The 17408-nt window shown below is 43.3% G+C and overlaps 1 protein-coding gene across 2 annotated transcripts in view; it reads right to left on the reverse strand.

Moving 5' to 3' along the window:
- Nucleotides 1-6074: 6074 nt before the first annotated feature.
- NUB1 (negative regulator of ubiquitin-like proteins 1) overlaps nucleotides 6075-17408 on the reverse strand; it is a 36947-nt gene continuing 25613 nt past the window's right edge. Inside the window, exons 11-14 of one of the 2 annotated variants that reach the window (XM_006895142.1) lie at nucleotides 9815-9919; nucleotides 7301-7393; nucleotides 6466-6643; nucleotides 6075-6253 (exon numbers count right to left, since the gene is read on the reverse strand). In XM_006895142.1, the coding sequence (XP_006895204.1) occupies nucleotides 6075-6253; nucleotides 6466-6643; nucleotides 7301-7393; nucleotides 9815-9919 (555 nt within the window). Of the gene's footprint in view, nucleotides 6254-6465; nucleotides 6644-7300; nucleotides 7394-9772; nucleotides 9920-17408 lie in introns of both variants that reach the window. The other variant, XM_006895141.1, reaches the window with a different exon arrangement.

The following is a 17408-nucleotide window of genomic DNA, read 5'->3' on the forward strand; positions in this document are numbered from 1 at the left end:
TGTAACGAGTGTCACAAAACAGCACTTATAAAAACAGTTGTTTGCTATATTATCAACAAAATAAAAACATCAAGTAAAATAAAATGCTGTCATCTTCTAATTCAAATGTGGGGGGGCAAGGACTTGAATGGTGCATGAAGGTTTAGTTGTTGTTCACTGGGTCGCTGAATTGTACACAACTTGACAGCACCTGACAATAAATTACACCGGAGATTGCACATCATCTTTGTCCCTCACAGACACAGATGGATTTGAACCGCCAGCGCCAGCGGGGCAGCACCTCTGGGTACGCAGCACAACTCGTTACAGGCTCCCTTTTCACCTCACAGGATATTTAAATGAGAATATGCTCCATGCTGTTAGTTATCAGATATAAGCTTAAAAACGAGATACCTTTAGGAGAGCTAAAATTGCACATGTGCACACAGAAAGAGAAAATAATACAAACATTTGCAAAGACAGGGAATTTAGGATCCTGTCTACTGCTGGTGGGAATGGAAATGCTGCACTGTAGAAAAGCCTTTTCACCTAGGGAAGCCTCTCTCCCATGGGCCAGAGTGGCATTTCCTCAAAACATAAACAGAACTGCGCTATGGCCCAGCAATTCCACTCGTAGCATGTGACAGCTAACACTGTGTGGATGCAGCCACTATTCTCAGCATACTGTAACCGTGAACCTCTGCCGGGCAGAATTAGGGTACTCTGGTGGCTAAGAGCTGTACTGTCAGCCCAGAGGCAGGGGGTTAAAATACATCAACTGCTCCTCGGGAGAAAGGAGGGCATTCTCCTCCCTGGTGATGTACAGCCTCTGAAAGTCCGCTGGAGGCTCAAGTAGGAATCGGTTCCATCTTGATGGCACAGGACAATGGGGCAGGCGGTTGTGTAAAGAAATGATCAGCCTGAACCCAGTGGCCTACATGCTGCTGTCCTAGTGGCAACAAACTGTGCTGCAATTCTGAAGGCACGAAGTTCAAGGCCACCGGGTGCTCTGCAGGAGGATGAGCAATCTCTTGTGCAATTAACTGCTTTGGAAAACGCACCGGAGGGTCAGCTATGGGTCTGTTCTGACTCTACGGTACACAATAGTCTGACGTACCTACAGACTTCTTGCCTGATTCTGCAAGTCACCTCCAAACTTGAACCAGGTCACCTCCAAACTTGGACCAACCAGCTGCCATACTTGTCTCTGCCACCAGCTATCTGCAACCCTGTTGACTCTCGCCAGCTTGCCCAGATGCCTCTTCCCTAAGGTCTGACCCACTAACCTGATCCTCTAATAGAACAAAAGCCATTTCCTGGAACTAACTCTGTGTCTGTGTGTCACGGCATGAATCTTGTCCCCCAAAAGATACATATATGATGATACAACATAGATGTTATGTAATGATGCCCCATGACCTGATGGCAGAAGATTCAGAGGATAAAACACCCCTAATCCCATCAAATGCAAAGTCATTTGACTGTGTGGATCATAACAAACTGTGGCTGACTCTGAGAAGAATGGGAATCCCAGAACACTTGATCGTTCTAATGCGAAACTTATACTTGGACGAGGAGGCAGTCGTCAGAACAGAGCAAGGGAACACTGCATGGTTCAAAATTGGGAAGGGCGTACGCCAGGGATGCATCCTATCTCCATACATTTTCAACCTATATGCAGAACAGATTATCCGGGAGGCTGGGCTCTATGAGGAGAAATGTGGGGTCAGGATTGGTGGACTATTTATCAACAATCTGCGTTATGCGGATGACACAAGCCTGCTTGCTGAAACTGAGGAGGACCTGAAGTGCCTGCTGCAGAGTGTCAAGGACTGCAGTCTACAATATGGATTGAGGCTCAATGTCAAGAAGACAAAGATTCTCACCACTGGACCAATTGGCAGCATCAGGATGGATAGTGAAGAGATTGAGATTGTACACAGCTTTAGTTTGCTTGGCTCCACAGTCAACACTCTTGGCACCAGTAGCCAGGAAATTAAAAGGCGCATTGCCATGGGAGTCTGCTGTTAGGGACCTCTCCAAAGTACTGAAAGAGCAATGGTGTCTCTTTGGAGACTAAGGTGTGTCTGATACAAGCCATGCACATCGGAGAGTTGGACAATGACCAAGGAGGATAGAAGGAGAATTGATGCCTTTGAGCTGTGGTGCTGGAGAAGAGTATTGAGAGTATCATGGACTGCTAGAAAACAAACAGATTCATCCTGGAAAGGGTTAAACCGGGTGGCTCCTTGGAGGCAAGGATTCTGAGGCTCCGTCTAACATACTTTGGACATGTTGTTAGGAGAGACTGGTCCTTGAAGAAGGACATCATGCTTGGGAGGGTGTAGAGGCGGCGCAGGAGGGGAAGGCCCTCTCTGAGGTGGATTGATTCAGTGACTGGGATAATCAGGATGGGCCTGTCAGAGACAGTGCGATTGGCACAGGACAGAGCAGAGTTTAGGGCTGTTGTACACAGGGTCGCTATGAGTCGCAAGCGACTGAACAGCACATAACAACAACAGCAATCCCATCACAACTCTAACTGGAAGGCCCAATCCCATCACACCCTATGATGTGACCAGTAATACTTATTTCAGCAGATAAAGGATAAATGGCGTGGGAGCAGGAAATGGCCTTACTGCCATCAACAAATAATCACCAGAGGTGACATGCCTCTTTTTGGACCTGGACCCTTCTTGCATGATCAAACTCCTTGACTTGGGGGAAGGCCAAAACGCACAGGAGTCTCCAGGCAAGGGCAGGCCTACCAATGCTGAAGGAAACAAGGACTTTCCTCCACAACCGACACAGAGAGGCCTTCTCCCTAAAACTGGCATCCTTAACTTGGACTCTCAGCCTCCTTAATGCTACACAAATTAATGCTGTTGAGTCATCCACTTCTGGTGTTTCTCTCACAGCAGCCTTAAATAAGACAAGAGAGAGTACGCAAGAGTTGAACCCTCCATTGAGTTTTCAAGCCTGTAAATTGTACAGAACTCGGAGAAACGATGGAAATAATACAAGTGTTCAGGTCTTTCATTCATAGGGTTACTATGAGTCATCTACGGCTCAACAGCACTTAACAACATAAAGAGAGCTCTGTTGGCCTAGTGGATAGAAAGTGATGCTACCAAGCCAACCGTGGGTGATTTAACCTGTGGCCCTCAGGCCTGGTTTTAATTGTTTTTGGTCAAACATTCTTCTAAGTGGTATAGCACTGGTCTGTCCATTTGCTATACAGAGGTAATCCGTGGTTGCTGTGATGCTAAACACTGTAACACTGACCTATCAAATGAGATAATGGTTACCCATGGTGGACAGTGTTTGGTGGAACTCCCCAATTCAAACAAGCCTGCAAGCAGGAATGGCATCCACTTCCAAAATGGCTTGTCTCCGGAAACTATGAACGTGGAGGAGAAACGAGGAAAGTTATACAAGTGTTCAGGGCTTTTGTTTATAGGGTCGCTATGAGTCATCTATGGTTCAAGAGCATTTAACAACAACAACAAATTGTACCGAAGGAGACTGCCTATCTTTCGCCCTCACAGAGTCTCAGCCTTTGAATTCATAGTGCAACTCCCTAAAGACTACATTGACAGAGCTCCCTCCACACACATGCCCATCAATAGGTTGACAGACTTAAATATATGGTACATACAACAGAGCTTGTAGGATAAATTAAGTCTTGACACATGCTACAATATGGATGGAGTTACACATCATGCTGAGTGAAATAAGACAATCACAAAAGGACAGGAACCTCACTTCGTTAAGAAGATAAGAAAAGGCAAACATATAGAAACGAAAGTTGCTTAGTGGTTAGGGTGGGGAGGAAGTGAATCCCATGGACCACAGACTGGGAGCTTTCCGGTTGCCTAGCGGTAAGGAGTTGTGCTGCCAACCCAAAGGCGCACATTTTGAACTGACCAACTTCTCTGATGGAAAAATATGGGCAATCCTGGTTCTGACTTCACAATATGACAACAACATAGACTTTTTCTGGAACCATGTACGTTTGGTGAATTCCTGAAGTTACTGCCCTGAGATAATCTTTATGCCTTAAACCAAAAAATATGCCCCTCTGGGAGCTCTGGTGGCCTAGTGGCAAGAAGCTGCACTGCAATCCTGAAGGTGTGCAGTTCGAATCCACCTGATGCTCCGCTGGAGAAGGAGGGGCAATCTCCTCCTGTGCCAGTTGGATCAGATTCGACGGTATACACACAGAAAAAAAAGAAAAAAGTACATCCCCTAAAATTTCAAAACCAAACAACAAATTTGGTATTAACTAGCTCGTAAACACTATTTTGGAACAGATCAGGGAAAAAACTGTTTAAAAAGAATATATGATCAGGCATTATCTGTATGACAGCAGACCAGAGTAAGAGGTACATTGCAAAAAAAAAAAAGGTACATTGCAAAACAGACTGGGGGGTTCGGGAAGGAGAAAATTGTGTAACGATGAATGAATATTTTTTAAAAAGTAAACTGGGGGAGGGGGAAGGGACGGAGAAGGAGAAAAATGTACAACAATCAATGAGTGAAAATCCAACTTTTCTGTAAACTTTCATTAAAATCACAATTTTTTAAAAAATCTGCCTTGAGCATTATACTCCTTGAAAATCTCGATGCAATAAAACTAACTGAAGATCAGATAGGCAGCTGAGGGTGAACACAATCTATGTGAACGGAGAGAGTAACTCAGAAAGGAGGGGGAAGAATGGCTGAACAACTCAGTGTATTGCTGAATTGTGTATGTAGAACCTGTTGTTCTGTTCTATACATTCTCAAAAATATCTTTTCAATATTAAAAGAAAAAGATTTCAACCCATCCAAACCTTTACAACTGAAAATGTTGGGGGGAAACCAAAACAAAAAATTAATTAAAAAATTTTTAAAAAAGCAAAGCTGAATATTTTCAGCTCTTGGGCAGCAAGGGTCCGCCCTCAGCCACAGGTGCTTCCAGTGGCTTTCAGAAGGAAAGAAAGGTGCAAGAGCACAGTTGGCACTTGATTCATCCAGCAACGAGGCTGCCAGCTCATCCAGCGTGGTGACACGGGCCCCTGGTTAACACATCTCCAAGAGAATGCACAGAGCATCAGAGCCGTGACCTATACCCTGAAAAAGAGAACACCCTGACAAACAGTCTTATTGTACACATCAAACACCCACAAAATCACCAGAGAAACAAGGTATCAGACCCCTCAAGAGACATCTGAACTAGCAGTGAGTTTATTATGAAAATACAGAATTTAAACTGTTCATTAAAAGTAGTTCCTTTGAAGAATGTAACCCATGTCACAATTTGTGTAAAAGCTGTTGAATGGGAACTTAAGATGCTATGTAATAAACAGTCACTGAAAACAGAGCATTATTAAACAAAATGTCCATGTCCTGACAGAATGACCGATGGTCTGCATTTAAAAAAAGGAAAAAAAGGTTACTTTGTCTTATACTCATTGCATTTCCATTTAATAAGAGCTTTTCTTATAAAGAGGAATTTTAATACATTAAATTCTGAATTTCAACACTGAATCTCAAGGACATATTTTAGTATGATTAAGAGTATAAAGCGATGTTCCAAATACCTGGGATGGCTGAAGACTGAAAGGATTGTTTTAGGGAGAGGGTGGGGATGATGAGGCCGAAAGCCAAGGGCTGACAAGGAGGGACCGAACTGAGGGAGGAAGAACAGAATCCACAGTAGATCCCACGGGGCAGGAAGGCGGACAGAATGAAGAGGGGGACAGGGGTGCTCCCTCCATCACCCACATCTGGAGACCTCTCCCAGCGGCAACCTGCTCTCCAGCACTAGCCTGGCCTCAGCTTATTTCTTGATGAGAAAAAGCCAAGTGGGGAGGCAGAACCAACAGCAAAACCCAGGCGCAGGACACTCTCTCCTCACACCCACTCATTACCGGCCAGGACCCCCTGCAGGTCTCCCCTGCACCTCACATACCTCTGTCTGCCCCACATCCAAGCAGATATTACTCCTGAAGCAAAAGCAGACAAAAAGAAGAGAAAAAGGCGGCCTGCTTAGACGGTTTATAGTGACAAGATTTATAACCAGAAACTTAGTACTTATTGCTATTCATTATTTAGTTTTTCTTTGTTGCAGATTTTATATTTTCTACGTAGGATAAGTACTCTGCAATAATAATTTCTTCATCTTCCAGAGTTGAGTCAAGATAATCTTCTTCGTGTTCTGGGATATCTTCCAGTATTTCATTGACAGCCTCTGTTTCCATATCTTCATCTGTTGAGGCACTGGAAGTACCTACGAGGAAGTATCATTGTAATACAGAGTTAGGTAAAAAGAAAAACCCACATGGTTTTGATTAAGTGCATCCGAGCCAACCTCAGGCCAGGCCTTCTGGTCACCCTCACACCAGCTTGCAGAAGAGGCTGAGCCCCTTCCTGATGTGTCAGCCTCCATCACAGGAACAGTACTCCCCCGCCCCTCCAGCATTCGGAGACCTCCAGACGTACCTGCAGAACCAGGAGGGGACGTGGATGGTGTTGATGAAGAATCTTCTGCCGAGAGCTGCAGGGCAGGGGGCAGACTCCCACCGTTGTGTGCAAGGGTTTGAGCAGCCAGCTGGACGTTCCCCCTGAACACTCTGAGCGCCGCCTGGGCAGCAACAGTATCGAAGCCCATGTACACCAGCTAGGGGAGGACAGAGAGAGGGGCAGTGGCCTCAGCCTTAGGGCTATCCCTAGCTTTCTGGTCCCATGGACACACTCCTGTCACCCACAGGATGGCTCCCCTCCACGCACATCAATGCTCTTTGTGTGCACATCACTCTTTAGCAACATCATGGTTTGAAGCCACCTGGAAAGGAGCTAGGAAAACAGGAACCAAGCAAATCAGTGCCCATTGTTTAAGGAGCAGGCACCAACTGCCAGGGCTGAGAGAAATGCGTTAGGAAACTCGAATGCACACCATCACCGATAAAGTCTCCACATGTACTGGGCCTACTGAATTTGTGGATAGAGCTGAACATTTATCACGTGGGGCTCAAAGATGGAGAGTGTTTCAGAAAACAGTGGTTTCTCTTAAGGTCACCAGCAGAGAAATGGGCTTGTAGGAAAGCCGCTGATGTTTAAAATGGGTGCTTGTAAAAGGAGGAGACCCTCAAGAAAAAAAAAAGAGATGCCTTCTCATGTTCTCTGAGGAAACACATCGCGAGTCTGGCCAGCCTCCAGGGTGGCCTCCAGGGCAGCACCACCACATACAGCCCCAGTCCTGCCCCAACCCAGCAAGCCCACTAACACCTGCATGAGGCTGGGCAAGTCCACAGAGACACAGCAGACTCTTACTTACTTGGTTAATATTCTCCTGGGAAGGACTTTGCTGAGGGCTGGTTTCCGAATCTGAATCACTTAACCACCACATCAGTGGGTTGCTGATAAGAATCTAAAATCACACAGGAATGTTAGATTGAGAAGACTGAGCACTGGGGACTGCTCGGAAGACACAGAGCACCTTCAGACGACCAGTGGACACGCAGTCAGTTGTAGGACACTGTAGGACACTGTGCGGGGCTCGGGAGAGGGCGCTGTGGAAGCAGAAGAAAGGGACACCCAGGCCAGGCCAGGAGCCAGAGGGCTACTGTTCAAAGAAGCTTCCGGCAAAAGGTAACAAACATCTGTACTGAAGTTTGAAGGACAAGTGAAATAAGTTAGGAAGAAACAAAACAAAAACAAAACTCCACTTCTCCCAAGGAAGCATGAAGAAGCAAGTTACAGAGAGCAGGTGAAAAGTGCTCTCGGAAAACAAGAGTTCAGACCCTGGAGGCAAGAGTTCCAGGCGCTATGAACACACACTCTTAAGCAAGGCACGGTGGCCCAGAGGCACACTTCTTGGTGGCCTCTGGACAGAAAATACCAGGCAGGAAGTACATTTCATTCAATCTTTATTTCTCTGCCACCTAATGCTTACTATTAACTTTAAAGAACTCTTTCAGAAAATTTTCTTTCTAACATCAACCAATCTATACTGGTCGAAATTTTTGTAATAAACGCTGTGGAACTAAATATGTGTTTTGAGCCCCATCTGTCCCTCCAGAGACCCAGAATTTCTTACTTCTTTTATCTCTCTCCAACACAAGAAATAGAACTTGATATTTAAGTAGGATATTTTAATTTAAAAATACATACCATTTCAAAATGGAGGCATATGGCATCTTAAGGGCAAAGAAATGGTTCCACCTGACACTGTAACGCTGAACACAGGACATTACTAATCAGAATAGTGAATGCATGAACTCTGAAGACCAAGAGCTTCAGTTCCTAATAATGTGTCAGTATGGGTCCACCAAGGACCACAAATACACCAGAGGAATGTTAACAAACTGTGGGGGTGGACGACCACATGGAACTTTCCTTACTATCTGCTCTATTGGTAAGCCTGAGAAAAGCTCAAAAATGTAAGGTCTATTAATGAAAATCAAGCAAAATCTCTGATTTGTGGGGCCTTCTGAGATGTGAAACAGGTGGAGGTCAGCTGCATATGAAAAGGTAAAGGTCGAAAGGCCCCCAATTGTCTGCAGAGCCATGGGAGAACTCCTAGGGCACACAGGTGACACTGCTACCCTGGCCCCGACCCCCACCAAGCCCTCATCTCTGGTCCCTGCTATGTCCACCTCCCTCCAGGATTCTCCTAACTTACCCTCAGCCTAGATGACAGAGTAGGTCCTCCAATGCCTCCCCCTCTCGGTCTTCCCCTCTTCCCTCAGGCTGCCACATCTGCCCACAGTCTTCTTTCCCTCTGCTGCACTATCCCCGACATAAGGTTTCCTGGACCACCCCACCCTGTGCCCACCCACAGCAGCCCTTAGCTCACTGTGCATGCTCACCCCTCATCTGTGGGTGCCTGAGGGCAGAAACTGCTTCCTCTTCAAGGGACTAAGCCTCAGGACCCAGCACCAGACCTGTCTCTAGTACAGATTTAATATGTTTGAAGAACAAAACATGGAAAGATAATGGACCTAAATAAAATTACCACTAATCTGGATTACAACCAGTTTTGCCACTTCTGCTGAAATTTTAAAAACCTTCTTTGCTACCATGTACTATAAAAAAAAACCAAAACAGTCAAACATAAATCAAAACTTATTGCCTTTGAGCTGGAACCAACTCACAGTTGACCTTCCAGCAGGTTTTCAAAAGCTGTAAATTGCACAGGAGATTTTTCTCACAAAGCCAGTAGTAAATTCAAACCACCAGAGAGGCCTCACAACCCTACAAAATGACTATGCCACAGGCCTCCCTATTACAGACTCAGTAAATAATATAGATATGCAAATGAATACTTAATGAAAAAAAGTGTGAAAAAAATACTAAAATGTAAATGAACCTTCTCACTGCAGCTGACGCTTAAGTATAATGTAACGTCTCTTTTTCCCCACTGCAGAAATTAGGCCTATTTATTTAAGTTCTTGCCAGAAATGACAATCAGACAAAAACACCTTGCCTGGGGGTAAACTAGGAAAATAGAGGATAGACAATGAACACTACATTGGAACAGATATAGGAAAGAACTATTTAAAAGGGATCTATGTAGGCACTGTATGTCTGACAACAGTTCAGAATAAGAGGTACATTGCAAAGAGGGCTGGGGAAGAAAGGGAAGGAGGAGGAAATTATGCAACAATAAATGAATATTAAAAAAATAAAGGAATGGAGTGGGGGGGAGGAAAATGTGCCCCAGTGGTATGCTTTGTGAACACCTTGTGAGCCACCCACAAAACAAAGCAGGAGGAAGGGGCTGAATGCAGCCGGGCAGGGGGCTTACCCTCAGGGCTCTCTCCAGGTCCCCACCAGCCTGGCGAAGGGCCTGCTTGGCGGCGTGTGTAGAGTAACCTATTCCTTTCAAAGAGTTGATGTTCTCCAGATGACGTCTTTTCTTTTCTTTTTCTTCTTTCCTTATCTGAGCCAATTCCTTTAGGAAAACAACAAAGTCATACTGAGTTAGGGAGAGGCTGCACAGAAAGCCTCCTAAATCTATGCTCTGTAGGATTTCTGAGGCAGCTGGACAATGGAAGTCACTCACTAAACCCGTCACTTAGACGGAACAGGCACTGTTAGCTCAAATACTGCCGTAGGTTGTTAGAGACACAATCATGGCCAAAATAGACTTAAGTCCTGCCCTCCTGAAGAGTGAGGAAAACATGCATTAGATAAACAAAGGGAAAGAATTTCAAGTGAAAATGGTAGACAGCCTGCATTGCCTCTTCAGTGAAGACTCCAGAAAACAAAGATGGTAGATACTGAAGGCAATTAGGGTGCCCTGCTTTTAAAAAGAAAAGACAAGTATTTCAAATATCAACTGAAGGAAGAAACTGAATAAAAGCAATGAATTGGGAGACAGGCAGAACACAGAACTGGAAAAGGTTGTATGGACATTCTGAACAGTGGTCTACTTGGCATGGGAAATCACTGGAAGCCACATCAGTGTCTCTGATGACAAGAAAAAATGCAACATTCCCCTTTTCCCGCCTTCTGAAGATCAGGAAAGTGACTGTCCCACCACTATGTGATGGCAGCATTCCCAGAGCCCATCCCAGCTCCAGCTGAGGGCAGGCCCTCGTCACTGTGTATTAGTGCTGGGAATATGGCCACAATTCTATATCCAGGAGCCAGGGGACTGTGCTGTGCCTGGTCTGCAGTCAACCTCGGGTTAGTGGAGGGACCACCTCTGATTGGGGTCCTTGCCTCTCACTGGGCATCAATGGAGAAAGCTTGCTGAGCATCTGCCACAGCCACAAATGGAACAGTGTGACCTCCTCAGAGAGCACCATCCTTGGGTATTTCTGGCAATGCCTCCTCATGCTAGCCATCTGCAAGGTATCCTGCCTGAAGCCCTGCCCCACACTGGTAAAGACATAATCCCAGCTAGGTGGGCTAATCTAGGTACTTTTGAGGCCAGCAGAAACTCTTGTCCCAAAGTGGGTGCACCACACCTCGATCCCCTTAGATCCCCAGAGAAGGTGGTACTAGTGACCCAGTTCACTTCTTAGGGCTTCAATTGCCTCTCAGATGAACAGAAACTCCACCTTGACAGGGTATACCAACATTCTGCTGGACAGACACACTGCTCCGCATCAACCATCACACCTCCTCCAGCTGCCACTGCAGCAACAAGTGCAGTCTCGCCTTTTCTCCCTCACACTTATTTCCCAGAGCTATTTGTTGTCATTTACTCTGTGGTTTTATTCTCTTAGCTTCCCCTAGCTTCCACTTCCTCTTCTCTCTAGCTTTTTTCTCTTTCTCTTGCCATTTTGTTATCTCTCATTTTCCCCTTTCTTTTTTATTATCCTTCATTTTATACTCCTTCCAGTTTTGGTTTTTCCATTTCCTTTGAGTGTTCCATCTTGGACTGCGGTGTTTTCTGTCACTTGTTTTTGTTTTATGTCCCTTTTTCCTTGTCCCATCAGACAAAAGGTAGCAGCAGTCCCCAACCACACACACACCTCTTGCAGCTTTACCCAGAAGCCAAGACCAACTCCTAATCAATTACAGGCTACAAGCAACACTGCCCAGTCTGCCCTCATCTATTCTACACACACATGGGACAGAGAATGGTACACACACACTATCATCCTCTATCATACCAACCAGAAGACAAGAGGTAAAACACTGACAGTTACCAAAACAGCATGTGATACAACATACTCCCATGGTTCTATTAGGTACAGCAAAACAAAATTATACAAAGACACCCCACCATGGTATTTAAAGCTGCAGATAACTTTAGATCAGCCAAAAAGAGAAAAGATGGAATAAAAAAGCAATCAAAATATTGTCATTAGGTCAACAATCAGAGAGCTGAACAATGAGAGCTTCAGCTTAAAAAACACAAAGCAAGTTCAGCCATTTTGATCTTCCAACTCCAGCTTTTTGCACATTTCATTATAATACTCTGTCTTCTCGATCTGCTCTTTGAAATCCTGTTCAGCTCCTTAACTTCCTGCTTTCTTCCCTTTGCTTTGGCTCCTCAGCACTCTAGTGCAGTATTTACAGTTTCTTCTGACATCCAACTCAGTCTTTTCTTTCTCCTCCGTCTTTGTAATGACCTTTAGCATTCTTCATGGATGATATTCTTGATATCCTCCCACAGCTCATCAGGTCTTCATTCATTAGTGTTCAAAAGCCTCAATTCTGCTTCTGAGGTTGTTTTTATAAATTCAGGTGGGATAGATTCAAAGTAAAATTTTGGTTCCTATGGAGTTGATTTAACTTTTGTTAGCTTTTGTTTGAACATGTGTAAGTAGTTGATGGTCTGATCCACAATCAACACCTTGTTTAGTTGTAACTGCTGATATTGAGCTTCTCCAACAATTCTTTACACAGATTTAATCAACTGATTCTTTTACATACCATCAGGTGAAATGCATATGTTAGTCTGTGCTTACATTTCTCATAAAAGCTATGTACAATAAATAAATCGATTGTACAAAATTCTATCATTCTATCCCCAGCCTCATTTCTGTCACCAAGTCCATGTTTTCCAACTACTGATCCTTCTTCCCTGTTCCAAATTTTTGCACTCCAGTCACCCATTATTATGAATGCATCTTGGTTGCATGGTCGGTCGATTTCTGACTGCCAACAGTTGGTAGGAATCATCTATTTCCTCCTCTTTGGCTAGAGTTGTTGACAAATATATTTGAATGATAGTGGTATACCAGACTTCCTTGTATGTCTAGGGATATCATCCTGTTGCTCAAATGTTGTATTTCAAGATTTATGTAGAAATTACCCTTTTAACTATAAAAGTGGCCCTGTTTTCCTCACCTTTTCATCTGAGGTGTAACAGACCACATGATTGTCTAATTCAAAATGTCCCATGCCAATCCATCTCATTTTGCCAATATCTAACCAAGAATGCCAATATTTATGTGTTTCATTTCTTTCCTAATGATGTCCAGTTTTCCTAGGTTCATGTTTCTCACATTCACCTTCCTCCAATCATTATTGTCTGCTTACAACTGTTCCTCCTCCTTTGTGTTTCCAAATTTGAGGGCTCAGCCTCAGGTACCATATCTGGTAATCTGCTCTATTGTACATAGGGTTTTCGAAGGCCTGTTATTTCAGAGGTGGAGGGCTCTAAATAACCCTGAAAAAATTTCTGAGGAAGGAGTTACATTGGAACGTCCTGATAAAGAACTCAAAAGAATGGTAGTTCAGCATCACTGGTGAACTGAGGAGAAAGTGGAAAAAAACACAGTAAATAATTGAGAATATTTTTTAAATTACAAGACCAAATAAAAAATATAAAATAAAAAAAAATTTAAAAACAGGGGAGGGGGAGCCATATAAAAACAGCAAATTGACATTCATAACATTAAAACTGAGATTTCAGAAACAGATGACACTGTCAGAGGACAAAAGAGCAATACTGAAGAAATAGAATTTACAACTAATGAGATGGAAGACAAGGCCCTCAGTACTAAACTGTCAGAGGAACAGTTAGAAAAAAGAAAGAAGAGAAACAAAGGCTGCATAATAAGAATGTGGAACACCAAGAGAAATAACTTACTTGTGACTCGAATTCCAGAATAACAAGAAATAAATGGGACAAAAAAAGTACAGAAGAAATCACTGAGATTTGATGGATGTAAATTTCCCAAATATTATAGAAAAGATATAAGGGTGATAGAAGAATCACTGATGTCTTGGAGTTGTGCTGTTGGAGAAGTGTACCAAATACTCTATGGACTGCCAAAAGAATAAGCAGGTATGTAATGAGGGTGCTCCTTGGAGGCAAGGATGACAAAGCTTCATCTCATACTCTAGGACATGTTGGTAGGAGAGGTTATTCCTCGTAAAGTGCTATCATGCTTGGCAAGATGGAGAGTCAGCAAGAGAGGAAGAACCTCAATGAGATGAGACTGGCTGACACACTGACTACAGCAATGGGCTCAAGTGTATCAGATGTTGAGGATGGCACAGGATAGGACAGGGTTTAGATCTGTTATCCATAGGGTCACTATGAGGCATACCTGACAGCACCTAACAATAACAAACGAGAAAATACACATTTCGGAAGTTGAGTGAACCACAAACAAGGTAAGATTCCAAATGAAAAACATCAAGACTATTATAATCAAATTTTCCAAAATTCAAGACAAAGTACTAGAAACACCTTAGTAAAAACCACAAATCACCTAAAAACAAGAATCCGTAAGACTAAGTTCTGATTTCTAAGAAGAGACCGCACAGATAAGAAGACAATAACATGACATATATAAAATGATGAAAGTAAAAATATGCCAACTAAAAATTCCATACCCAGCAAAACTGTCCCTCTAATATGACAGTGAGATTAAGACCTTGCCAGATAAAAAGAAACTGAGGGACTTTGGTAAAGCCAAACCAATCTTAACAAAAAGTACTGTTTCTGAACAGAAGGCAAACTGTAAACACTAACCTGACATTAACACATATGGCAACATGATTCAGAAAGCAACCTAGACATTGAAACACACAAAGCAAAATAGAGTTAATAAGACTAAAAAGGGTACCAAACGTATCAGTCCTTAATGAGGACAATAACAGTGCATTTCTGTACCAGAGCTGTCACATCACATTTTGGTCCTCCTCACAGAAAAGTAAAATCAAGTCTCAAATGATGTCTTACTTGTTCAATGCTCTTCTCCAGCACCACAGCTCAAGGCACCAATTCTCCTTTTATCCTCCTCAGTCATTATCCAACTTTCTAATGCATAACAAGTGATAGCAAAGACCATGGCCTGTATCAGATGTACCTTAGTCTCCAGAGAGACACCACTGCTCTTTAGTACGTTGGAGAGGTCCCTAACAGCAGACTTTCCCATCGCAATATGTCTTTTCATTTCCTGGCTGCTGGTGCTGAGAGTGTTGACTGTGGAGCCAAGCAGACTAAAGCTGTGAACAATCTCAATCTCTTCACCATCCATCCTAATGCTGCCAATTGGCCCAGTGGTGAGAATCTTTGTCTTCTTGACATTGGGCCTCAATCCATATTGGAAGCTTCAGTCCTTGACCCACTGTAGCAAGAGCTTCATTTCAGGTCCTCCTCAGTTTCAGCAAGCAGGGTTGTGTCATCTGCATAACGCAGATTGTTGATAGATCTTTTACCAATCTTAACTCCACATTCCTCCTCATAGAGCCCAGCCTCCTGGATAATATGTTCTGCATACAGGTTGAAAAGGCATAGAGACAGGACACATGCCTGGCGTACGCCCTTCCCAATTTTGCTACCATGCTGTAGCAGAGATAATTTTTTTAATTAATCCAGAATCTTTGCTTTCCAGACAAAGACTGTGAAGCATGTGTGTGTGTGTGTGTGCGCGCGCGCGCACGCGTGTGCATAAGAGAGAGAACAGCAAATGTTTTGCTGTTTTTTTAGGTTTTGTATTTATCCCCTTTTTTACATTATCCTAAAATTTTTTTCAGATGACTGACTGCAGAACCTAGAAAAGCTGCTGCTACTGTTGTGTAGCAGTGTTTATACCTATCTATATAAAATCTGAAACTCTAGTTATGCTGTCAACTTTAATAAAGATCCCAGCTGTACTGTGTTGAGCAGGCACTATAAAGAAATACTGGCACAAATAGTCATATTGGTCTAGAAATATTATACTTTAATTTTCCCCCATTTGTACTGGGGTACACTGTATTGAATACAGAAAGCATACCCAAAATGTTTGCTGCAGAATGTTGGGGAGGAAGAGAAGGACTCTGGCCAGGACGGGTCTCCTGAGTTTCAGATAGGTGCAAGCCTCCCAATGGCCTTTAATATGGGGTAAAGAAAGCTCCCCTGTGTTTGGCTGTACTGGTTCAAGAAAGCTAGACACCTGGGAAGACGCTGCTGTGTCTGTTGAGCAGGGAGTTATCCACAGGAGGCTGAGATTCTCCTGACCAATCCACATGTCCCATGTCAGTAAGCCCACCCTATCCTGTCTTCCTGTGTATATAAGTGCAGTGCTTATCCTAATAAAGTTGAACTGGACTGACTCTCTGATCCTCTCCTGGAGTGGCGTCTCCATTGTACTTACTCCCATCAGGTTGTCGCTGTTAAGTTGCCAGTGGACTGACAGCAACAATGTTAACAGCAAAATAAATACATGCAGTAAATGAATAAAATATGGAGTTGTGAGGGCATATAAAAAGATTGACAGATTAAAGGCCTTAGAAAAATGCCAAAGTAGTATTACTGAAATAATGACTAAGAAGATGAACTGGAAACAATCGAGCAAAGAGGAGGAAACAGCATACTAGAAACAATCGGGCAATAAACTGAGGAAACAGCATGCAGACAGAGGAAAACAGCAAGGGTTATGGAGAAAGTGGTTCAGGTTAGATTGAGAAAAGCCCAGACAATGCAGAACTTAAAGGGCTTTGGGTTTTGAATTATCTGACAAACCACTTTTTGGTGGGTTGTTTTTGGGTGTTTTTTTACCTAATTCTACCAGAGCTTGACTGGAAGCAACAACTTAGCAGTAAGTAAGTGATCCGCATTCTGAGGCAGCCAATTCTAAGTAAAGCCTACAGCTACAAAAGTTGTTGGCATTCTCTCCTGAAGAGTATCTATATTAAAGCATTTTCTTATAAGACAAAGTGGAGGAAGAAGAAACGAGCCATCTCATCTGTTCCTTCCAAACAATACACATGCTAGAGGAGAGAGGTCTACTGAGTGTCTACCCAGAAGACCACCAAAGTAAGTCGTGCAGAACAAAGGCAAGGAAAAGACTGGGAAAATCATGACAGTGTGATGACAACATCTCAGACAGGATCTCATAACAATGTTTACCGAATACTACAGGGCCTTGACAAGGTAAAGATTGATGGGAAGAGTTTTTGCAAAGGAAGACACTCCTATGGCCAACACAGAGATGAAGAAATATGCTCAAAATCAATGGCAATATGAGAGATACAAATCAAAACCACAATGTGATACACCATCTCACCACAGTAGCAGTGGCAAAGTTTAGTAAGCAAGCAGTAAATATCAGAGAGGATATGGAGAGATTGGAACTCTCGTGTACTGCGAGTGAGATTGTGAAATGGTACAACCTCACTGGAAGGCAGTTTGGTGTATCCTCAAAAAGCTGAACATAGAAATCTCATATGACTCAGCTATTTCACTGCTAGGAATATACCACAAGGAAAATAAAACTGAGATACAAACAGAGATTTGTACATCTATATTCATGGCAGCTTTATTCACATTAGAAAGAAAATAAAACAGCCCAACTGTCCATCAAAAAACAAATGGACTGAGAAACTGTGGTATGTTCACACGATGGAATACTATGCAGCACTCAGGAGCAATGACTTTGAAAAATATTATAAAACATGGAAGAGGCTAGAGAGCATTATGCTGAGTGAACTCAGTCTCAGTAAGGAGAGATACTGTGTAAGACAATTACTGTAAAATAATGTTA

This window comes from Elephantulus edwardii, unplaced genomic scaffold (assembly GCF_000299155.1).
Source record: "Elephantulus edwardii isolate Elephantulus edwardi_28Jun2011 unplaced genomic scaffold, EleEdw1.0 scaffold00161, whole genome shotgun sequence".
In the NCBI taxonomy this organism is placed as follows: domain Eukaryota; kingdom Metazoa; phylum Chordata; class Mammalia; order Macroscelidea; family Macroscelididae; genus Elephantulus; species Elephantulus edwardii.